This window comes from Telopea speciosissima, chromosome 1, assembly GCF_018873765.1.
Source record: "Telopea speciosissima isolate NSW1024214 ecotype Mountain lineage chromosome 1, Tspe_v1, whole genome shotgun sequence".
NCBI classification, from domain to species: domain Eukaryota; kingdom Viridiplantae; phylum Streptophyta; class Magnoliopsida; order Proteales; family Proteaceae; genus Telopea; species Telopea speciosissima.
This window is the reverse complement of record NC_057916.1, coordinates 77108249-77134371: the sequence shown is the minus strand read 5'-3', so window position 1 is coordinate 77134371 and position 26123 is coordinate 77108249. Positions and strand designations below refer to the sequence as shown.

Below are 26123 nucleotides of genomic sequence, written 5' to 3'. Positions count from 1 at the left end.
GGGCTATCCTCTTTCCTCTTACTTTCATCTTTCATTTTCTATTACTTACCTTTCTTATCCCATTTTTTTTTAGGTTTCTCCTACTTTCCTTTCCCTTTGTGAGGACCTCAGTTTTCTCTACTTTGTTTTTGAAAGGATCCATGTAGCCGACCCCATTTAGTTGGGATAAGGCTGAGTTGAGGTGGTTGTTGTATTCATTAACTGTTGTAACAATCCAGCCTCAGACACATCAAACTTATTCTTCAACACATAAAAGACAAATATACCAACTTATTAAACAGAAATCACAGGGAAACAAACAGGAAAAAAAATGATAAAAAAGCTAAATGAGGAGAAGGAAAAATTAAAATCGTAGTTGTCATAGATGTCAGAATGGGCAGTCAGATCATATAAACACATTGAGATGTAGCCTGGACAACCTGTCTCATCCCTCTGACCATTAATCCTAAGGGTGCAAGATCAGTTCATAACAGTTCGGATGGTTGGACTAGTGAAGATATTTGGACACAACCATTTGTTTCCTTTTTCTCAGGTGTTTAATCATTTTAGGTATGATGTTATGGTCTGGAACATTCAGATTGGATAGTTGGACCATCAACTACCAGGGCTAAACATTCAGATTGCATACTCTTATTAAGGAAATTGATAACTTACTTTTCTAAATAAAAAGTTCTATTTAATGCAAAAGGGGGGGTGGGGGGCAACCCAAAATATGCAAGAAACAGGCCAAGCAAAAATAAAGGGGTCTAATGCCCTACCAAAAAAAAAAGAAGATAAAGGGCTGCCAACAGGTACCAGCTACCTGATTACCCAATGGACCAGGCTCCAATTACTATGTTCCAGGTCCAACCCTCAGGTCAAGTCTGAAATCATGTTTTGTGGGACTTCTTAAGTGTCTGGTCTAATTTTAGTGGCCACTGGGTATCAATTGTCAGTTAATCGCTTGGAAAAGTAGAGGGTTTTAATTAGTTAATGTTTTTTTTTTTTCCTTGAGGGTGGGGGGGAGACTAATGAGGGTGTCCAGACCTTCGGCCCAACTAGTCCCCCGGCCATACGGACTAGATCAGCACTGGTTCCTATGAGAACCATAGAAGCCGTGGGGCTGGCCCCAAGGGGTAAGGGGAGTCGAACTTAGGACGCATGTCGATTTAGGCACGTTCCCTTGCCAACTGAAATGTGAACCTAAGTAAAATACATTTAGAAATTTAAGTGCTGTAACTTCAACATCTATTACAAACAAATATTTTAACCGCTAAGTTGCTGACTTCTGATGCCTCAACTTAGCAGTATAAAACCCCATCTATGTCAACCGACACCCTGCCAAGCAATAAAGTGATCAAGCTCATTGTTGGTATAGATAATTTTTGAGGTAGGACCTCCTCTATGGTAAGGTATAATCCTTTTGAACATGAGATAAATAATAAATTATGGCATACCAAGACTTATTATATGGTGTTGGTGCCACTGTCATTAAAAAAGGAAATTTTTTTTTATCATACTAGAGTTGCTATTCTTACTAGTCCTGGACCCGCGAGGACTTGTACCCGGAGAATATAAGGGTCAGAATCTGGGAGTACTTTGGGAGTATCTGCAACCCACCCCAAAGAATGACTATAAGAAGAAGAAAAGCAGTGAAAAGGAGGAAAAGAGAAATCTCAAATGCTCTCCATGATGGAAAAACAGGATTGAATAAATGGCAAAGACATTATTGGTTGCAGCAGGGATTCAGCCTTCACTATTGATATTTTCTTTTTATGTCAGGAATTAATACTAAGAATAACTACTACAACTGATTCTTCTCAATTTTTTTCATCATGAAATTAGCTGTGTGAGTTAACCACAATAAACTGATTTTAGCAATTTGTGCCCTCTAGCACTTTACTCATTATGGATGGTTCAAACCTGGAAAATCAATCATGACAATAAGAATTGTTGCGGGTCAATAATATTCCCTATGCCACATCTGAAAAAAGTATTCACTAATACCTGTAGTTGTTTAGGGGCACTGGCTGATTTAGCCATTTCCATGTTCCTAGAGAAACAATGAAATGAAGCACCAAGGCACAGAATCCTGTTTACATCAAATTGCTGTAGATGACGATTGGTCAAGGCCAATGCTTGGACAACCAACTCTGGCATTGAAATAATAATTAGATGACATGCTAATCATAAGGCAGCAAGAGTTGCAGCAAAATGAAACTTAAAGCTAGTAGTGCACAAACTACTAGCTTTGGACACAAACTACTAGCTTTAAGGGTAGGCCTCGGCTCAACAATAAGGTTGCTCTATTGCAACCTGGTGGTCGCGAGTTCGAATCAGGAAACAGTCTCTCCACAAAGCGGGGTATGGCTGCGTACAGGACCCTGCAGTAGCGAGAGCCTAGTGCACTGAGTACACCTTTTAGTTTGTGCACAACTGGACTCAAAGAACACCACATAATTAAGTGCACCTTATCCCATGTTTTCTGATATAAAGACATCACCTCAGTTAATGCCCCACCATCAAAGAGCAGTTGCATGAAGCACACTTAACTACGACATTGGATGTCGGCCCAGCATAGGCCAACAACAACTGGAGATCCAACAGAGGATAATGAGAGAATGACAAACAGGCGAAATCAGGTAAGCGAATACCGTAAGTGTGCAGGTGGAGACTGAAGAAAGATATAAGCTAGTTTGGTTAATGTTGCCAAGGGACATTTTAAAGCATGACAAGAATCTGAACTTGTGAAAGGCACACTATACTTAACTGTCCCTGACATATTTTTCAAGGCTCTCTGCTAATAATTAAGTGTTTAATTGCCATGGTTATGAATTCTCTTATGTAGCCCGTCTACCCATAAAAAGTTAAAAACAAGAAAGGAGGGGGAGCGTGAGTTTTGACAGCTACCAGTAATTTCATTTCCTTTTTTTCCCCCATCTGTTGCATCACTTACCCTATAAATAAGAAATCACAGCATCCAATTCCAGCGAACGTTATCATTCATGGGTGCTGACATGAAGTTTTCATTCTCTCCAGTACTCCAGTTATGCTGATCAACCTTTTTTTGAAATAGTTTTAATTCCTCCAGTTAATTTTTGCTTGTTCTTAGAAAAACAATTCTAGAGGTGAATTAACCTTCTCTGTTTGTCTAGAAAGAGGATGCCCAGTATCTCAGATTCTCAGTAGGAGACAAGCTCAAAAAAATGAATTCTCGCTCTGATCTCATTACATTATCATTGAACTCCCCATGAACAAAATCCCCAGTTGATATTTCCACAGATAAAAACCCAATTCTGATGTCTAAGCCACTCTCTGCACCACAGTCCTCAATCTCAACCAAAACTCTCTTCCCAACAACACAAAGCAGATAACAACTTCTAGACCCACAACTCTCCTCCCCTCTGCTGCCCTAGTTATTGCCCCCAACCAATGAGTCCTATGAGCCTTGATGGCCACAATCTCCATTTGCTTAACTACACCAAATTTATGCCCAAAACTGACAAGTCTCCGGACATGAACATTCCGCCAGAACATGGGAATGCTCTCTCGTAAAGAGAACATGGGCATAAATCACCAGAAACCCTACCAGCAATATCTGAATCTTTGCCAAAAAATCTGTACTTGTGGCTCACTTTGACCATGAAGAGAACATCAGGATACTTGGCTTTAAGAGCAACAACTTGCTGCTCTAAAGGAGTGTATTTGAAGCGATGGGGAAGGTTCTTCTGTTAGGAGAGACAGAGGGGAGGGTTCAAGAAGTTTTTTCAGGAATTTTTGGCAGTGGTTCCTTCTAACTATCTTCAAGCTCCTACCAGTAATCTCCACAGGAACATGATCCATCCACGAAGTGGTGGAATCTACTGTTATCCCTAACAATGATCTTTCGTCCCTCAACCTTTGAAATGAACTTCATGGCTGAATGACAATCCACACACACCCTTATATTCTTCTTCACAATGATGGGCTTCCCAGTTGGCATGCTTATTAATGCAAATGCAACAGCTATCCTCTCACTGTGATGATGGAGCAGCCTCTCCTTCATGCTTTCTTCCATATTAAATGGGATAGAACCTGTGTAAGGAACGTACCCAGCTTCCCGAATCCGAGTGAAAAGACTCTCCAGCTTCTCATATATTTCTCTCTTCTGGGGATGAGACCAATCCTCAACTCCAAACACATGAGTCTTGTTATCTACATCAACCCAACTGTAACCAGGAAGTTTCTTCACCTGGCCATCTCTCATAATCTTCCTGATGTTCCTGACATCTTCCCATTGCCCTGCTGTTGCATAGATGTTTGACAGCAAGACATGGGTACCACTATTTTTGGGTTCAAGCCTCATCAGTTTTGCTGCAGCAAGCTCACCCCTCTCCTTGTCATTATGGGTTCTGCAGGCTGCAAGAAAAGAACACCAACCAAATGTGTTTGGCTCAAACGGCATGCTATTTATAAAATCCTCAGCTTCTTTGAGACTTCCAGCTCGGCCTAGCAAATCTATAATGCATGAATAATGTTCATGTCTAGGCTCCACACTATACGTTTTTTCCATGGAATAGAAGTAATCCAGTCCTTCCTCTACCAAGCCAGCATGGCTACACCCTATCAAAAGACTAATAAACGTGATATCATTCGGTTGAATTTCTTTTTTAATCATCTGACTGAAAATCTTAATGGTCTCTTGGCCTAACCCATGCTGAGCAAACACACCCAACAATGAATTCCAAGCAATCTCAGTTGGGTTCCTGATCTCATCAAATACTTGGACCGAACAATCAAGCAGTCCGCACTTCCCATACATATCAACAAGGACAGAAGAAACAAATGGATCAATATCAAAATGGGTTTTTATCACTTGGGCATGAAGCTGAGTCCCTTGTCCAAGCGCAGCTTGGCTAGCACAGGCCTTAACCAGACTTGAGAAAGTAAATTCATTAGGTTTAATTCCCTGTCTCTGCAACTCAACAAAAATACTCAAAGCTTTATCAATCTGTTCAGTCTCAACAAACCCATCAATCAAAGAAGTATAAGACACCACATTCCTCAAATCAGAGTCAATCCCAAACACATGAAATGCACTCTCCATATCCCCTGCTTTTGAGTACATGTCTGTGAGTGCATTGCCCACATAAGTCTCCGATTCAAATCCTAATTTCACAATCCATGAATGAAGAGACTTCCCAAATTTGGAATCCTTAAGCGCCCCACATGCGCCTAACGTGCTACAAAAGACATACTGATCGACGGTGACCCCTTCATGAATCATCGTCTTAAAAGCAAACAAAGCTTCCTCGAAATTACCACTCTTAGTGTACCCATCAATCATCGCCGTCCATGAAACCTGATCTTTGTATGGCATTTCACTAAAAATTTGGTAAGCATCCGCCAGAGCCCCACATTTCGAGTACATATCTGCAAGATTACTGCCCACAAATAATTCATCATTAAAACCCATCTTCATACTAAGGGAATGTAGTTGCTTCCCAATCTCAAGTGACCCCAGGGAGGCGGAAGATTGAATTACATTTGAAAATGCGAACTGGGTTGGCTTTTCTCCAGTATTTCGCATTTGAGTGAAGGTGCTCAAAGCTTCTGCGAATCTCCCATTCTGCGAAAGTCCAGAAATTAAAGCGGTCCAAGAAACCAGGTTTCGGTAAGGCATTGTGTCGAACATGTTCCGCGCGAAGTCCAGCTCTCCAGACTTGGCGTACATGTTGAGAAGATGATTGGAGACAAAGATGCATAACTGGTAACCACTGCAAATTAGCTGAGCGTGGAGCTGCTTTCCTCTGGTTAGTTGTCTGGTTCGTGCGTAGGTTTGAATAACGTGTGCCAAGGAGATAGAGTCTTTGATCATGTCACACCGGTGGTTTCGAAAGTTATTGTCAGGTCGCATAGGATCACGGTGTTATTATCGGGAAGAGAATGGAACTTTCTCACTGGTGCCCACTGCTGGTCATCCTTCTCGGGTGTATAATGCAATCTGCACTGAGACTGTCTTACATCATCACTAGTGCCCCACATAGGCCCATCCAACCGTGGACAGAGATGCAATCTCCCTGAGGGCTTTCGATCTTTCAGAGAAGCTTGAATTCAGTCTCATCACCCCTGTACATGGATGAGTTTGTCACTAGTCAGTCTTTTGAGGCTTAAAACTCATCGCACCATTTACAGTCCTCCCAAGTTCCTAGATAATCTAAACATCTCTATTGAATGTATTGGGCAAGTCTCGGCAGAGAAATTCCATAGACCCTTTTGTAGGACCCTGGAAAACGTCTTCCGGCAATGGTTTTTAACGTTGTTGGATTGCAAGCCCTCTCCCTTCCGATTATGCTGCTTTGTGAGGAACAATACGAGGAAACACTGAAGGGAAATTTACACATACCACCCCTGAGGTTTGACGAAAGGATATTTTCACCCCTTAGTTTTGGAAAATTCTGCGTACCCCCCTGAGATTTACAAATGGTAACAAATAAGCCCATTCCGTCAGTTCATGATTAACACTATTAAAAATTAGACTTGAACTAATGGAATTGCCCTTCTAAGAAGAACCCAAAAAAAAAAAAAAAAAAAAAAAAAAAAACCTGCAACTCATCTTCCCCAATCGATTTGGGGAAGATAAGTTGCAGGTATCCTTGTAGGGAACACCGTGGAACCGATCCTGATTCACTCTCTTTCCTCTCCCTCTTCCATTTGCTTTAGGTTTTAACCCCTTTGTATCTGTGTTTCTAGCTCTTGTTTTTAACTCTACGATCAGCTTTATTTCTGTTCAGAATCTAGGGTTTGTTAATTGTTACCGTTTTCAAAACTGCAGTTTAAGTTCAAAGAGTAATAACTAATGGGATTTTATGCTGCTTTGATTAGGTTAAAATATTCCGGATTCGTGAGCTGGAGTTGTCATTCACGCAAGGTCGCTGGAACTACGAACGATGGGATGGATTTGATCCTGTATCAAGCGCAAATGCGAAACCTCCTGGAGTTGAGTTGTGGGCTGTCTTCGATGTCCCCAAGATCAGGTCGATTCAACCTGGAAAAATCTGACCCACACCTTCTCGGGTCTCTTCTGTGCTTCGATTAACTTCTATGTCCGCACAATTTCCTCCCCATCTTCTTCTTCTCCGCCCGGGTTTCCTCTTCTTCTTCCTAATCTTCTTCTATTTTTTCTGCTCCACATTTCTTTGCACCACAGCCGACAATGGATTCCAGAGAGCTTGAAGAAAAAAATGATGGCAGCCAATGGATTATGATTCTGTGTTGGGTTTGGAAAAATGGGAATAAAAGAAAAGAAATAGGGATCCGATGCTTATTGGGAGGGAAAATGGAAAAGGAAATCAAAGACATGATGGGATCAGAAATGATAAATTAGTTGAGGATGGGGGTGGTCATGGCTGGAATTCAGATTGGGGTTTTGTTTAGACAAGGATGTGGGTTAGATTAGAAGTGAAAAGAAATGGAAAGGAGAATCGGTGATGGTGGGATGAGGGTTTTTAGAATGAAAATGATAAAAAAAAATAAAGAGAAAAGAATAGGGATGAAAGGAGAATTAGGGGTTAGTGGAGATGATGGCCGTTTTAGCAGAGATGGGTTTTGAGAGAGGGTCAGTGATGGGGGTTTCGGAAATGGAGGTTTCGGAAATGAAAGATGTATTTGCTTTTGAGCTTGGAATCATCTACTGCTTATGCTTCTCCACATTGGAGCTTTTGACCATTCTCAAGTACCCTTAGATATGGACAGACCTTCTATCTATAGCCTGCAACTCATCTTCCCCAAAATCGACTGGGAAGATGAGTTGCAGGTGTGTTTTTTTTTTTTTTTTCTGTAAGGCCAAATCCGTTAATTCAAGTCTACTTTTTAACAGTGTTAGTCATGAACTGACGGAATGGGCTTATTTGTTACCGTTTGCAAACCTCAAGGGGGTACGCAGAATTTTCCAAAACTTGGGGGTGAAAATATCCTTTCGTCAAACCTCAGGGGTGGTATGTGTAAATTACCCAGAACTGAACTGAGACGAGAGAGAGAAAACCCCGGGGTGGGGGAGAGGGAAGAGACGGGTTTCGGTTCCGGTTTGAGTCAATCGAAAGCGAATCAAACCCAAATAATTTTCATAGACTCAAAAGTGAAATAGAACCGAGTCGACTCAATTGTATTTGGTTAAAATGCATTCTAGGATGATTTCGCATTCTCGGATGATAAAAATAGTTGTTTTTATCGAGAATGCGAAATCGACTTATAATTACGGGTGTCAATTGGTATGGTATCCAATATTCGGTACGATATGATATAGTACCAAAGCCAAACATCCCATACCGAACTGTACTATACCGCATACGACACCATTCTCCCATATCGATACTATATGGTATAGTATCAGTATGGTATACAGTTTTATTAGGTATATATATTATACGGTATACAATATTTGTTATAGGGTTTTTTATATTATATATATAAATTAGTATATATGGTATGAAATATATTATATTTAGTATGTTATATTCTTATATATATTAATTATTATTATATATAATGTATATATACTTATATATATTATTTATTATATATATAATTAGTATATATATATATATATATATATATATAGTATATATATATAAGTATATTTTATGATAATATGGTATGGTACCGGTATTCAGTAATTCGGTACGGTATCTATATGTACTGTCGATATCAACCGTCATATCAATACCATACCGTACCGAGTACGGTACCATTTTCTCATACCATTACCGTATCGAATTGTATTAGATACGGTATGGTACGGATAATTCGATACGGTACCAGTTCGATAAATGGTTTCAGTACCCCGATTGACACCCTTACTTATAATGCAATCCAAGACTCCACACAAAACACAACCTACATGTTCAAATTTGATTTAAGGCATGACTTGTAGGTGTGTAAATGAATAGCCAAAATCCGTTTCCATATCCGTGTCGGTATCCGTTTAGCACTATCTGAATCCGTCCAAAAGCTAAATGTGTTACACCCGCACCCCGGATCATAATTAATTATTATTTCTTCCCCGTGACGTGTGGTTATCACTGCCACGTATGCTGGTGAGCTGTTCTCGCTGGTGGTCAAACCCACTACAAAATTATTGACCACAAGTGCGGGTTTACCTGGTGAGGAAACTATTCGGGTCACGGGGACAAACCATGACAAGGAAATAGTAAGTTCTAGCCCTTAAGGTTATTTATTTACCCTTTCTCTTGATGCCCTCAAGTACGGGTCAAGATTTGGACAGCCCGGGCTATTTTAGTTGAGTTGGGAATATTCCATTTGTGGGTCCCACTTATTTAAGGGAGCGTGTGATGGGCTTATAATCCCATAGTGGATGGACCCATCCCCAAGTGGGTTCTTTTCTATTTGAAACCTGTGGGCAGGCCCATTTAGTTAAGAGGCCCATTTGACTCTATTTGACCCATCTAACTTAGAGGACCCAAGCCCATTTTCTATAAATAAGACAAAGGGGGGAGAAGGATTCATTTTCATTTCTTCTCCCATCTAACCTAAATCGTGGAGGAGAGAAAGAGGAGAGAAAGGAGAAAGAAGAAAGAAGAAAGAAGGAAGAAGGAAGGAGAGAAGGAGGAAGAAGGGTGGAGAAACTTGGTTGGAGGTTGGAAGAGCACTTCTTGGAGCCTCAACATGGAGCCTTCTATATTGGGGTGGGTAAGCCATTCAAATCCACATCTCTTCATCTATTTTGATTTTTGAGGTTTGGGAAATGGGAGAAATTCAACCTAGGGTTCTCTTGGAACCCAAGGAATCGATGGAACCTCTAAACCTAGACTATGGTGGAGTTATTTCACTCCATTACAAGCCCTAAGCCTAAGTAATCTCTTTCCATTTAAGAAATTTAAGGTTTCTAACATATTATGTCCTAATTTAGGTCCTCTTGGTTTTCTCTTAAATCCATGGGATTACATGGACCTAATGAGGTCTTAGAACCCTAATGGACCTAGGAGGAAGCTTTCTTGAAGCCTCCCTACCTTTAAACCCCTTGGAAAATGAATCCCTAGTGAGAAACCCTTCAATTTTCGGTTCTCGCAGCATGTGGTTTTACACTCGGATTCGATTAACCACACCTGCAACCACTACTAAAACTATCCTAAGCCCCATTAGCTAGGATTTACATGTGGTTTGCACTGCAAGAAACCACCCAAATTACCTCCCTTCGGATTTACACTTGTTTCGTTCAAACCACATCGCATCCGACCTTGACTAAAATTGTCCGGGCCCCGGTTTCCTAGGATTTACACTCGGATTCAGTTTTCACAAACCACATCGCATCCGACCTTGACTAAAACTCACGGGCCCCGGTTTCCTAGGATTTACATGTGGTTGCGGCAATTTGGGCATGAAACCACACCGCAACCACTTCACTTCGAAACCTTTACTTAAATGATTAATGGGAGACCTTTTGGGGATCCGTCCCTTTACTTAATTAACCCTATTTTCACTCTTTATTTAGGTTTAAAGTTTTCATCTTGTGACGTGTTACTTGATTTCGCGACAACTCATAACATCGGGGCATAACACATATTGTGAGTGGGTTTGGTTGTTTGGGCTTGTTATTATTATTGCATTATATATTATGTAATCATTATAATTAATAAGCATGTTTGTGCATATTGCATACTCTTATATATAAATTGTTATAATGTTGATTGGTAATGTGATACCTTGATGGGTCTCGTTGTGGGTACAGTCTACCCGAACACTATATACATTTATGAAGAAATTTTGTTGAATGTCATGTTGAATCAGATGCGCCGTGCGTCTTGTAACCGGGCACTAAACCGGATGAAAAGTTGATGCCCCGGATTACCTCTCGGACGATAGGACCGCATGTAGTATATTGTGGCTAGGATTTCACACCCTTATGCTACGACCCTTACCAACAGGGGTTTAGGTGTTGGGTAATCGACACCGGATCCCGTGGAGGTGGGAGAGGCCACCATGGTAGTATTGGTTATCGGTGCGCTGCACCGAGTGGTCTTGGAGGCTTCGATCGGCGTAGGTCCCACGTGACAATTGAGGTTTCATTGTGGCGATAAGTTAAGTGACCCACAGTGTCTCCCGAGTTGTCACAAAGAGCATATGCCATTGACTTAGTTGTTTGTTAGGTGGAAAAATGGACTTAACATGTGCATGCATCATTGGACTATGTGAATTACGTGTTTGTGCATCCCCATCCCCTCACCGGCTCGTGGAGCTAACCCCTCGTGTACACAATTTTTAGATCATGATGCGAGTACGGAGGAGCCGGAAGTCGTGTTAGAGGAACATGGCAACGGTGACCTTGGACGATTGTGCCTACGGGCGTGAGAATTCTAGGGACTTGTACCCCTTTTGTTTATTTTAGGCGTAGGCCCATGTATAAACATTTACTTATGTTATATCCTTGTTGATCATTATTAGATGGTAATGAAAAATGGATTAACTACGTATTTATCATCTAGACTTTGATCATTTTGTAACTATTGATTTTATACGCTTCGCAAAACTAGTGATCATTTGGAATGTAATATTTCCCTTTCCGCACTCGATATTATATTGTTTTAATATTAGTTACCGTATGCGTTGGGACACCGTGTCGTGATCCCGGCGCTTAGTAGGATGACAAGCGTCGTCCTAGTCACCCCTTATAATGTATTTTATCCCTTATGTCAGGATGGGGGCGTGACAGTGGTATCGAGCAATGATGCTTTGCACCGACCACGCCTCGCGGACTCTTGATTTACTCTCCACAATTAGGTTCTAAACTAAAAATCTTCAAGAACATAAATGATTGTGTGCGAACATAGGAGAAGACTGATTGTGGTGAAACAAGAACTTAGAAGATAATAGGCAACATGGAACTTAGGACTTGAACCATAGGTCATTAAGCTACAACTACGTAATTGCTTGGTTGAGTCTTAAGTAGGTTATAAATGGGCGACTATATGTTAAAATCCATAAACAACAATGAATCAATTATAACCAAGCATAATTATCAATAATGATTTAAACAAGAAAGAAGTAAGCAAATACATAGAGATACATGTAAGATTAATTACAAATATTCAATTATTCCAAATCTTCTTGGGAGGCAATCATATCCTTCCCATTTCAACATTCATGATTTCATCTATTCCAATAAAGACATGTGATTCTATCCTGCTCAATCAAAAGATACTTATCTAAACACCATGATTGTTCCGATTCTCTCGCCTGGCATAATCGTGTCTTTCTCAACTCGAAATGCAAGATCTCATCTGCTCCAACTCAAAACATTTGATTCTGTCATCTCGATTAAATATACAAGTCTACCATTTCTAAAAGTTCCCGAGTTGTTTATCCTAAGATAAGAACTATAAGAACTCGATCCGGGATAACTTTAATTGTTGAGAGAAAGTCGAGCTAGACATTGCACCACCGCCACCATCGCGACCAAGAAAGGTGTTGATGTCAACTACCCTCTCTCGATACCCTCTAGGCGCCAAGTCCGATTGGAGAGTTGCTTCGTGACCTCATCGAAGCCATCCACCACTCGCAGTTCAGCCGCCGATGGCCATCGAATGTCAATACCTCCCACTTGATTAAGGTATAGGGATTCCTTCTAAGTGAACAATAGGTCCTTGCTCCTCCAATGGACACGTTTGATAACGCCGACCAACTGTGCTGCAATGAAGGCTATAGGAACCCCCTTGACAGATGAAACAACCTGATAATTCTGTATGCCTGGGTTCTCGGTGTCCAGATTTGTATAGAATGGTAAATGAGTTGTAAGTAGTATGGTTCAAGAAGGTTGAGAATGTTGGTCCACCCCAATGCCTCGAATCTCTGCCCCACCATGTAAGCTTTGAGATCATCCAACACTACATCCCGCCCTTCCACTATATTTTTGAAGCGGAAGTAGTCTTGGTAAAGCTCTTGGTCCTCTATCTTTTGAAACCATAGTGGATCTAGGACAGTTGGTGCAACTTGTTCAACGCATGCACGCCATGTTCTTGGAGCCATTGATTATTTTAACCTGCAGCCAAAAGCTAAGATTGATAGCAAATTAGTACCTTGAATGCTAAGGCCTAAGTAGATGATCAATGTAAGGTTGTGAAGTTCAAAACCTAGTCCTTGATTTTCCTTCCAAAGCAAATTAAATTTCAGCAGGATTCTTAGGCTAGAAAATTTTGATTTTATCCAATTGTGATCTAAGAAGTTAGGGAAAAAGGAAAGGCATGGCCATTATGTGAATGACATGATAAATAATGAAGATTCATGGTCATATTATGCCTAGGACATGATATTTTATACAAAGTAGTAAGTTCAAACAAGAAGTAGACTTGTTCGATCATGGAGCATGCCTTGGGCTTCAAAAAAAAAATTTTAGATTTTGTGATTGGAAGTTTGAATCTTGAGAAACAAGTAAAGTTGGCTTGTGACAACTCAAAGGATGTAAACTAAGCCCTATCTAGTGAGACCGATTCATACATGGCAAAAGAGAAGAGGAAAATTCGAGTAGGTTTTGGTTTTTCCAAAATCCAACCTAAATCCTTGAGTTAGATGCCAAGATCGTATGCAAGCCCTTGTATAGGTTGCTTATGGTGAGAAAATGGTTAAGATTAGATTGTGAACAGTCTACTGAGCAAAAGAAAGCAAAACCCCCAAGTTTCCAAAACCTAAATTGGGGTTTCTCCTTGAGAGAACTCGATGGGAGAGAGAAAGATCTTACCTGAATGCGATTGGATGTTGTTGAGGAGTAATTTGGAGCACTAAAATCCACCGAGGGAAGAGAGAGCAAGAACGATCACGGCTTTTGGTTCTTCAAATGTATTAGAGTTGTGTTTTGAAGGAGGGAAATAAACCTCTAAGTCGTGGGTTTTAAAATTTTAATTTTGGGCCATGCGGTTTCATCCGTGGATTCAATTTTGTGAAACCGACTGAGAATCCGTGAATTTCTAATAACAAATTTGGTTCTGTGAAAGCTCGGATTTACCTGTGGTTGCAACTTACTGAAACCACACCTAAAACCGCCCAAGCCATAAAGGATTTTCTTGCCCTGTCTTGATGAACCAACCTATGTTAGGCTTTTATTACTTCTATTTGATGTTTCCCTCGCCCCTCTTGTGGCATATCTTACCCCGGTAACTTAAGCTTTATCTTGGCAAATAAAAGTATAGAAGTGAAATGCCTATAAGATGTGAAAATTGTATTGTGACAAGAGCATGTAAGGGAAATGAGACATGATAACCATAGGAAGATGTTTGGAGTGAAGAGAAATGAATAAGATCAATGCACATGTAAAATCCATGTGAGATTCCTAATGCGTGGATGTGAATAATGAGATCAATGTGAACAACATATACTTTTGGCGACTTTACATCCCAACCAATATCAAACAAGCAAGTTATTGGATGAAAATACCCCAACAAGAGACAAGAATTATTTATTTGATGAAAAAAGGAAAGATTCTAAAGATGTTATCAATAATCATGTATACAAGAGAATATGCTTGAAGATAAGACAACGTGATAAATTTCTATGAGATTTTATGGCATGTAAAAGAATTAGATTTGAACTTGGAGAGTTTTCCCAAAATATTGTGAATTGAGGATTTTACTATAACTAAAACCTGAACATAATCCAAGTAAAATTCAACTAGATATGACGAACATAGCAATAATCCCTAAAATATTTCCAAAGACTTGTAAATTTATAAAAGATGCAATAATCAAACAAGGATCCAACAACTTAGTGTCATCGGTCAAATAGGACTTGATTTACACCCAAAAACCCTAGTCTCAATCGATTTGGTATGGATTTGGTGTACATGGCTATGGGATTACAAGCAAAATCAAGACATGATCACAATTTGAGATGATTCATCCCAAATCCAAGAAAAGAGAAAGTAGGAATGGGAAGAAAGCCATATCTTGAACAAGTGAGAGTTAAACCTTGAGGCTTAAGATTACAAGAAAACCACCCGAGGGAAGCTTGAACGGAAGTCCCCGTAGAGCTTTTTCTCCTGCGGTTATGTTCCTTTCTTTGGAGCCAAAAGTGAGTTTTAAAACTCGCGGCTCGTTATGTTAAATTTCTGCAAATGAACGAACGAGCGAATCCACTTATCGTGAATCCGCTCCGCATAAAACTTGAAATTATCATTATAAATCATGCGGATCAACGAACGGATCCACACTCATGCATCCTTCCGTAAACCGTTTGACTTAAACCCTCTCGGCCATTGAGACTTTTGAGATTGGACAAACGAACGGATTCGCGTTCCACATCCGCCCGATAGTCTGCTTCTCCCTATTTTCGCGGAGGAGCCACGAACGGACCCAGAGTACTGACACCGCTCGTGAGTCCACCCGATTTCTTTTAGGATTTTTTTGCTTGTTTTGGAGACCTTTGACTACACTTATATGTGATGATTATGTGCCTATACCCTAGATCGGACACCCGTTGTGTGACCCATTTGTGGGAACCACCTAAGTCTAGTCAATACCTTGAATTGAAAGAGGTTAGGACTTGTACCGATCGGGCCAGCTAATAAAAAGTAGCAGGCATTGGTAACACTGTGACTCCTCTCTTACATAAAGGAAGAAGAGTTACCTTTGAGGATAAAGACCTTCGATCCTATGAATTTAAAGACCCGAACCTTATGGATAGAGAAACCTAAACCTATACGGGTAGAGACCCTCAATGGGGTGCGTAGGAAAGGAAAGTAATAGACTGGTTTATTCGAGTAAGCCATGAAGGTCACGTGTATTTGGAAGTCATTCATAACACCTCAAGCTAGTGACGACTCTATTTGAACTTTACTTGGTTTATCCAAACCTTGTTTAGACTCATAGAGAAAGTCCTACACCGTGATTTGACTTTCCAAAAAAAAAAAAAAGACTTAGTGAACCGTACTGAGAACTTCTTGTTCTTGTGGATTGACCTAGATGACGATATGTCCATAGGGATTTGAATGTAATTATTGAATCTATGCCTACATATTAGTGTGATAAATATATATAGATATACCTTAGAACCTTGGACTTGTGTGACTAGAGTGATTCTCTGGTACTACAAGTATGACTTACCTCGACCTTGCTGTGAAACTAGTTGGAGCCCTGACCTTGGTTGACCAAACCTTAGGGTAATGAATAATGAATTTAATGACCGGATAGGTTAAATTATGGAGACTGCTTGAAGAGTTGACTTGGACAAAAGCTAGTAAAGGTTGTTGGTTCTCGAAAGAGGACTGATGTGGATTCTTCCTGTGGGATAACCGTGTAGTAGGTTTAAAGGTTGTGAAAGCTAAAATCGAAGGATGTAACAAGACCTTCTCCAACGACGATATGAATGGGGTAATGGATCACCAAATGCGTTCCCTCCGTACTGGGAGTGAACAATAGGAGATTCCATCAATATTCCAAATCATTCTAAAGTTGGGTTAGGTAATGAGACAACCAGATGTGAAAGCCTTCAGAATGTGAACCCTATGTTGGGGCATGGAAAGGTTAAGTCCTGTAACCCAAGAATGACCAGAGTAGTGAAGGCTAGAATGGTATCACCGATCTGGAAGATTTAGGGAACTCTGTTCCTTGAGACTTAACTTAGTAGTTGGAACCCTGTTTTTCTAGGGTTATTGTGAACCACACCCCGTGGTAATGTGACCTGTAAGGAAAAGAGAATTGTGGAACTCGACTTGCTTGTCCACGTAGAGCACCGCCTCATCTTGACCCGACCTTTGACTTAGTTCAAGATGTGGGTGACTTGGGATGTTGTTATCCAACAGCCCTTCTCACTTAAGACCCTAGTTGCCTCAAATTTGGGGACGAAATTTCTTGTAAGGTGGGGAGGATGTTACACCCGCACCGGATCATAATTAATTATTATTTCTTCCCGTGACGTGTGGTTATCACGCCCACGTATGCTTTGAGTGTTTCGCCGGTGGTCAAACCCGACTACAAAATTATTGACCACAGCGGGTTTACCGTGGAGGAAACTATTCGGGGTCACGGGGACAAACCATGACAAGGAAATAGTAAGTTCTAGCCCTTAAGGTTATTTATTTACCCTTTCTCTTGATGCCCTCGAAGTACGGGTCAAGATTTGGACAGCCCGGGCTATTTTAGTTGAGTTGGGAATATTCCATTTGTGGGTCCCACTTATTTAAGGGAGCGTGTGATGGGCTTATAATCCCATAGTGGATGGACCCATCCCCAAGTGGGTTCTTTTCTATTTGAAACCTGTGGGCAGGCCCATTTAGTTAAGAGGCCCATTTGACTCTATTTGACCCATCTAACTTAGAGGACCCAAGCCCATTTTCTATAAATAAGACAAAGGGGGGGGAGAAGGATTCATTTTCATTTCTTCTCCCATCTAACCTAAATCGTGGAGGAGAGAAAGAGGAGAGAAAGGAGAAAGAAGAAAGAAGAAAGAAGGAAGAAGGAAGGAGAGAAGGAGGAAGAAGGGTGGAGAAACTTGGTTGGAGGTTGGAAGAGCACTTCTTGGAGCCTCAACATGGAGCCTTCTATATTGGGGGTAGGTAAGTCATTCAAACCCACATCTCTTCATCTATTTTGATTTTTGAGGTTTGGGAAATGGGAGAAATTCAACCTAGGGTTCTCTTGGAACCCAAGGAATCGATGGAACCTCTAAACCTAGACTATGGTGGAGTTATTTCACTCCATTACAAGCCCTAAGCCTAAGTAATCTCTTTCCATTTAAGAAATTTAAGGTTTCTAACATATTATGTCCTAATTTAGGTCCTCTTGGTTTTCTCTTAAATCCATGGGATTACATGGACCTAATGAGGTCTTAGAACCCTAATGGACCTAGGAGGAAGCTTTCTTGAAGCCTCCCTACCTTTAAACCCCTTGGAAAATGAATCCCTAGTGAGAAACCCTTCAATTTTCGGTTCTGCATGTGGTTTTACACTCGGATTCGTAAACCACACCACGACCTTGACTAAAACTATCCTAAGCCCTGGTTTTAAAACCACCAAATTACCTCCGAAAGCTCGGAAGTCGGATTCACTTGGTTGTCAAACCACATCCGCATCCGACCTTGACTAAAATTGTCCTGGGCCCCTGGTTTCCTAGGATTTACACTCGGATTCAGTTTTAAAACCACATCCGCATCCGACCTTGACTAAAACTCACCGGCCCCGGGTTTCCTAGGATTTACATGTGGTTGCAGAATTTGGGCATGAAACCACACCTGCAACCACTTCACTTCTGAAACCTTTTACTTAAATGATTAATGGGAGACCTTTTTGGGGATCCGTCCCTTTACTTAATTAACCCTATTTTCACTCTTTATTTAGGTTTAAAGTTTTCATCTTGTGACGTGTTACTTGATTTCGGCGACAACTCATAACATCGGGGCATAACACATATTGTGAGTGGGTTTGGTTGTTTGGGCTTGTTATTATTATTGCATTATATATTATGTAATCATTATAATTAATAAGCATGTTTGTGCATATTGCATACTCTTATATAAAATTGTTATAATGTTGATTGGTAATGTGATACCTTGATGGGTCTCGGTGTCAGTCCGGAACCCGAACACTATATACATTTATGAAGAAATTTTGTTGAATGTCATGTTGAATCGATGCGCCGTGCGTCCGTACGGTAACCGGGCACTAAACCGGATGAAAAGTTGATGCCCGGATTACCTCTCGGGACGATAGGACCGCATGTAGTATATTGTGGCTAGGATTTCACACCCTTATGCTACGACCCTTACCAACAGGGGTTTAGGTGTTGGGTAATCAGACACCGGATCTGTGGAGGTGGGAGAGGCCGATCATGGTAGTATTGGTTATCGGGGTCCGCCACCGAGTGGTCTTGGAGGCTTCGATCGGCGTAGGTCCCACGTGACAATTGAGGTTTCATTGTGGCGATAAGTTAAGTGACCCACATGTCTCCCGAGTTGTCACGAAGCATATGCCATTGACTTAGTTGTTTGTTAGGTGGAAAAATGGACTTAACATGTGCATGCATCATTGGACTATGTGAATTACGTGTTTGTGCATCCCCATCCCCTCACGCTCGTGGAGCTAACCCCTCGTGTACACAATTTTTAGATCATGATGCGAGAGGAGCCTAAGTCGTGTTAGAGGAACATGGCAACGGTGACCTTGTGACGATTGTGCCTACGGCGTGAGAATTCTAGGGACTTGTACCCCCTTTTGTTTATTTTAGGCGTAGGCCCATGTATAAACATTCTTGTTATATCCTTGTTGATCATTATTAGATGGTAATGAAAAATGGATTAACTACGTATTTATCATCTAGACTTTGATCATTTTGTAACTATTGATTTTATACGCTTCCAAAAACTAGTGATCATTTGGAATGTAATATTTCCCTTTCCGCACTCTGATATTATATTGTTTTAATATTAGTTATGACTGTGCGTTGGGACACCGTGTTAGTGATCCTGGCAGCTTAGTAGGATGACAAGCGTCGTCCTAGTCACCCCTTATAATGTATTTTATCCCTTGTCTGGGATGGGGGCGTGACAAAATGGATGCGGATACGGATAGACTATAGCTATCCAAAAAGCTATATTTACATGTAAACGGATAAAATATCCGATCCGTATCCGTGTCCGTATCCGTTTAGCACTATCCGAATCCGTCCGATAGCTAATCGGATGCGAATGCAGATATAGCACTATCCGAGCCGAATCCGATCCGTTAATAGCCCTAATGACTTGATGTCAAGAGAAGAAAATAAAAGAAAGGGAAAATTTCATGGACACCCCCTATAAGTTTATCATATATCACGAACACCCCAAAAACTATCAAAATATGATAGATACTCCTTATAGTATGACTTTATTTCAACTTAGTCCACTCCGTTAGGTCTATGCAATTAAGTCAATGTTAACTCTTTTCAATGGTAAAAATACCCTTACCACAGGGTGAACTTCTCATAATATCCTTAAGGGTAAAGTCCCAAATATAAACCATTCTCTTCATTGTTGGAGACCTGCAACTCAGAGGGAGGCGACCATCACGCACCATCGACGACTTGCACCCTCCCTCCTCTTCCACTCACAGCAAACTCATACCGAATATATATTGACAGATAGATAAACATACTCTAGAGAGAAAGAATCTGGTTTTATCGGAGAGGCATCAGAGGAAGCTCGGAGAGAGAGAGAGATGTGCAAAGATGGAAGAGGATCGGAGGAGGAAGACAAGTTCGACGGTCCCTATTATAAATAAACATGTGCTGCTAACCTTGCCGGTTAGTCTTATTTGTGATCTAAGGGAAGTTTTGTAATGATCCCTGCTATGAATAAACATGTGTTGCTACCGATTGGAGTTTAAATCCATTATCTCCAAGCGGTAACCTCTCTTGCTTGCGCGTGTAGGGGGCAATGGGAGCACGTAGGGGTGTCAACCGGTCGGGTTTGGTCAGGATCGGTCGGGCCTAGCCAGGCCTCACAGTTCTTAAAGCCTGCACCGTGACTGCCCGTGTAAGTATTCGGACCGGGCTTTGGACTATAATCGGGTAATATAATCGGTCCTTAACTGTGCCTTAAACGGTGCAAAACCAGGCTATGGGCCTGTTTAAATAAAAACGGGCTTCAAACGGTGTAGTCCATTAAAACTGAATATTTTAATTTTACAAAGAGGTGTACCATCTTGCCACCTCTTTTCTGTATTTTCTCATTAAAATTGAATATTCCAACTGTTCGAACATAACTGATTCATTAGAAATAGGCTGAAATAGTGCAACTTGTGCTGGCTCATGTCTCATGATATAATTTAAGCTAAAAAACATATCATAAAAATATACCCAATACTTCAGGCCTAGCAGCCCAACATAAAATTAATGTCATAAAAATTTACCCAATACATCAGGCCCAGCCCAACAGAAAGATGTCATAAACAGATTTGGGCCAATAAATTAAACAGGGCCCAATCACATAGCAAAGTTTACAAGTTAAAGGGTCGGACTAGGTCGGGTGGACTTGGATCTTGTGCAACTGTGGCGGGAGCTGCATTGTGCAGCACCAAAAACCACCCTAAATACAGGGGGAGGGTGGTCATTTCACATGTGGGGCCTAGGTGGGACCCACCTGTGAAATGACTACCTTACCCCTATTTTTGTTGTCGTTTAGCGGTGCTGCACAGATGCAGCTCCCGCCACGGCTGGATAAGATCCAATTCCAGGTCGGGTTGTAATCGGTCGGGCTAGGTTGGGCCTAAAATCGATCGGTCCAATAGGGCGCCCGACGGGCTAGGACCCTACAATGGGACCGCCCGGTTAGTAAACGTGTCAAGCCGGGCTGGGCTTTAGTTGGCCGACTCATCGATTCTATCTGGCCGGGTCTGGAATTGACACACCTAGGAGCACGAGTAGCAACATTTCAGGGGGTCAAGTGGGATTTCCACCTTTCATGGGGGTGGGGTGGTCATTTCACCTCCATGTGTTTGGAAGTAACGGTACACTCTTCCACAAAGAACTTTTTTCTTTCTTTAAATTTTGTCTATCAAGTTTCAAGTAGAGATATAGAATGAAATTTGTCCGATTTAACAGGAGATACATAGAAAAGTCTCTAAAAGTCCCCCCTCTCACTCTTTAACACACTTTCCAAAAGCCATATTACAGTTCCTCTCATGCATCCATTGGCTTGACATGGAAGATCCCATTATTAAGCATTAATGTCTTGAATTCTGGGATTTGGGTTGTGGATCACCTCCAAAAAAATCCTTTAAAAATACATACAAAAGTTGGAGAGAAAGAACGCTATCGCGGTTGCACCAGATACACCACTCTTGTATCTTGACATAGGAGTATGCAAAATGACCACCGCACCCTTTGTTGCTGTTAATTTTGTGACCATATTGATACATAGAAAAGTCTCTAAAAGTCCCCCCTCTCACTCTTTAACACACTTTCCAAAAGCCATACTACAGTTACTCTCATGCATCCATTGGCTTGACATGGAAGATCCCACTATTAAGCATTAATGTCTTGAATTCTGGGATATTCGAAAATCCTTAAAAGTTACAAAAGTTGGAGAGAAGAACGCTATGCGTCACGATACACCTCGATCGGGATACAAAATGACCGACTTTGTTCGTTAATTTTGTAACATATTGATGTTCAATTCTAAAGTGTCTCAACCAACATCACTTTAAAATTAAAGATGGATTCCATGTCGACCATTCCGTGCACATTGGAGATTTCAAGGACCCAAGACTGCAATCACCGACGAACTGGTTGAGGCCTACGGCACACCACGTATTCTATGAAATTTCACAATAAATAATCATATGGAGTAACTAATTGTCCCAAACTTAAGGTTGTTTTCCCTTGGGTTGTAAATACTCGCCGACAAGGTGATTATATCTGATCTCTTAAAAGATTATTTGCATGGCTGGAAACTTATCAAACCAACAAATTAAGAGAGATGGGACAATACTGTACATCATCCCAATCCCATCATCCATCGTTTCATGGGGTTAAACTGCTATAAGGAATGGTGGTGGTTAGTGGGGGATAGGGGGACCCTGGGTGCGAGTAGCCCATGTGCAGGTTTGATCGCATCTCAGGCTTTTTCAGCTCGAAGTTGTGGACTTAGGAACACAAGTGTTGCGATGAGCACGAGTTTGCCTAACCGATCTGTCCCGTTTTATAGAAAACTTTTATGACAAGGTCTATACTCTATAGCTATATAGGGTCCACGCAGAAGCCATACGTATATCATTGTCTCAGAAAGGGGAAAAAAGGGGAAAGTGTATCTGAATGTTATGAACTGGTGGCATAGGTTAGGTTAGAATTTCATCTCTCTTTTGTTCATTACATAATCTCCTACGAATTGTACAGATGGAATCCAAGAGAGATGGGCATAAATAATTCAAGAGTGCGGCTTACGTTAGCATTCCTATGTGTTTATCACTCTTCTCGTCAAAATAAGGTGGTAGAGTCGTTTTTTCATATGGGAAGGAGAGAGATAAACTCATGGGAATGTTGGCGTAGGCCACACTCCCGAATAAAAAACTTTCTCCCACAAATACAATGGGTTTGATTTTAGATTGAATTCATTATACATAAAGATTTTGGGGTAAATAATTCTGGATAGAGTTTTCCGGCCTCCACCCACGGTGAATGAGATCCCATTCACTGAGGGGTGGGAGAGGGTGGGTTACGGTAATCGGGAAGGTATTTTGAAATATACTAAAATCCTAGGAAGGGTTTGTGAACCCTAGGATGGTGGGTGGAAGAAAACTTTGTCTATAATTCTGTACATAATGAAGTCTTATTAACAAATACCTAAGATATAGACTTTTGAAAAACCCTTCTCTCTGTTGTGTAAGAAGTTAAAGGATAAATAGTTTCGCACATTCAAAAACATAAAAAACGTTTCTCTCTTTTACATATATGAAAAGTCGTCTACTTGAGGGATCAATGTGTTTAATGGACAAATAGAAAACCTTTATCGAGCTTGCAGAACCTTCATGGCATAAGTTGCAACGGGGAAGTAGAGTTCCTCTTCAACTAAAAGAAACAAAAATAAAAAAAATAAAAAAAAAATAAAGAGAAAAAGATTCGCACACTGTTAATTAATTTCTCTCTCCTATTTTGAATAGATGGATCCCATATAAATCATACGTTTTCTCTCTCCTATTTGGGATTCTTGTTAAGTGAATAAAACCAATAATGTATGGCCGAAAATGGCTTGATTTGATTGTATTATCTATGTCAATATATATAGCCAATTACAAGATAAGGTTACAAAGATACAAAAGATAAGATTACAAGATCAAAGAATCAAAGAATCTCCTATGAATATGCACAAGATAAAATCATCCTAAAATGGTGCACAAGATAAAATCTTCATCCTCCTGATTTGGAGCAGCCAAGTATGGTAAGTGTGATAAGACTCCCCCTCAAGCTGGAGCGTGAAGGTTACAAATGCCCAGCTTGGAACGTAGAAGATTAAACTGCTCACGACCAAGGGATTTGGTGAATAAATCAGCAATCTGGTCTGAAATTGCGACCTTGGATGGCTGTAACACTCCTTGTTGGATCTTTTCACGAACAACATGGCAATCAATTTCGATGTGTTTGGTTCATTCGTGGAAGACCGGGTTGGAAGCAATGTGGAGAGCAACCTGGTTATCACAATATAGTGGTGTGGGTGTAACAGGAGCAAGGCCGAGGTCATGTAAGAGGAATGTGATCCATGTAAGCTCACAAGTGGCAACAGCCATAGCCCGGTATTCAGCCTCGGCAGATGATCGGGACACCGTGGTTTGTTTCTTAGCTTTCCAGGAGATAGGGCTAGAGCTGAGGAATATGCAGTAACCAGTCATAGATCAGCGAGTCATGGGGCAAGTTGCCCAATCGGAGTCACAATAGCCTGTCAAGGCTAGCGAACTAGACGGGGAGTAAAAGATGCCTTGTCCAGGAGTGGCCTTGAGATAGCGTAACAAATGGTGGGCTGCATCCAAATGAAGTTGACGGGGCTGGTGCATGAATTGGCTAAGGATGTTAACCGTATGAACAATGTCAGGGCATGTGACTGTGAGATAGATCAGACGCCCAACGAGCCGGCGATAGATGGAAGGATCTTTCAAAAGATCACCAGTGGAGTCTATTAAACGAAGGTTCTGTTCCATTGGTGTATCTGCGGGACGGGATCCCGTCACCCCACAATCAGCCAATATATCGAGGACGTACTTATGTGGGATAAATATAGCCCAGCAGATGAGCGTGCAACTTCAATGCCCAAAAAATATTTCAAAGGGCCAAGATCCTTGATGTGGAACTGTTGACCGAGAAAAATTTTCACATTTGCAATGAGGGACGCATCAGAGCTGGTTATCACAATGTCATCAACGTAGAGGACGATGAACACGCAGGCATTATTGCGCCGTAAAATAAATAATGAATGATCGGCTTGAGGCTGAGAGAAACCAAAATCTCGAAGTGCACTGGAAAATTTGGCAAACCATTGGCGAGATGCCTGCTTAAGGCCATAACCAGGTTGTAAACCAGGTGGCGATAACCAGGTGGCGGCAAACCAGGTTCTCCCCCTTATGGCGATAACCAGGTGGCGGCATCATGTATACATCCTCGTGGAGATCACCATGCAGGAATACATTATGGACATCCATCTGGTGTAAGAACCACCCTTTAACAGCCGCCACTGCAAGGAGGGTACGCACAGTTACTAATTTGGCCACAGGGGCAAAGGTGTCATGGTAGTCAAGACCCTCAATCTGGGTATAGCCTTTGGCGACCAGACGGGCTTTGTAGCGTTCAATTGAACCATCGGAATGTCGCTTGATCTTAAAAACCCATTTTGAACCAATTGCTTTCTTTCAGGCCGGTAAAGGAACCAGAGACCAAGTCTGATTGTTAGAGAGGGCCTTTATTTCTGCTTGCATTGCATCTCGCCATTGAGGTAACTTCATAGCCTCAACAAAGGTAGTAGGTTCTGTGATATTAGACAAGGAGGAGAGAAAAGCAACATGGTTTGACGAAAAACGAGTATACTGTAAAAAATTATGTAAGGGGTGGGAAGTACCTGGTAGCACGGTCAAAGAACACAATTGCGGTTGGGTAAGATTGCATTGGTAATCACGAAGCTGGATAGATGGCACACGAGTGCGCTGGGGACGGCCAAAAGGAGGGGCCGGTGGTGGTGGGTCAACTGGGGGTTGTTCAACAGGTGGAGGACTCGGTGAGGCCAGCGGTGTGGTATCATCGGGTTTAGGGAGCAGAAGAGGTAACACAACCGAGGAGGGGGTGGTTTGATCCTGAAATGGAAAAATGGACTCATGGAAAACCACATCACGTGAAACAAAGACTTTTGCAGTTGCGAGGTCATAAATGCGATACCCTTTTTGTCCAAATGGATAACCCAAAAAAATCCTAGGACAGCTCTTCGGTCAAACTTGTGTTGGATGGAATTATTACGGGCAAAGCAAAGGCACCCGAAAAGACGTAAATGGGATAGAGAGGGTTTGGTACCAAAGAGGCTTTCATAGGGGGTTTTACCTTTAAGGACAGGTGTGGGTAGCCAATTGATAATGTAAGCAGCCGTGAGGACACAATCACCCCAAAGAGTGAGGGGTAAGTGAGCCTGAAAACCCAGGGCTCAGGCAATATTGAGAA

The 26123-nt window shown here is 41.3% G+C and overlaps 1 protein-coding gene across 1 annotated transcript; it reads right to left on the bottom strand.

The window, feature by feature from the left end:
- Window positions 1–3408: 3408 nt before the first annotated feature.
- On the bottom strand, window positions 3409–17379 carry LOC122649169 (pentatricopeptide repeat-containing protein At4g33170-like). Its single transcript, XM_043842545.1, has 2 exons — window positions 17365–17379; window positions 3409–5869 (listed from the first exon to the last, which is right to left on the bottom strand). Exon 2 carries the CDS (start codon window positions 5834–5836, stop codon window positions 3791–3793), a length of 2046 nt encoding a protein of 681 aa, XP_043698480.1. The 5' UTR covers window positions 5837–5869; window positions 17365–17379; the 3' UTR covers window positions 3409–3790.
- Between the last annotated feature and the right edge of the window lie 8744 nt (window positions 17380–26123).

Bases quoted from the DNA above. Each gene is read 5' to 3' on its own strand.
- LOC122649169 (XM_043842545.1), bottom strand. From the start codon at position 5,836: ATGATCAAAGACTCTATCTCCTTGGCACACGTTATTCAAACCTACGCA.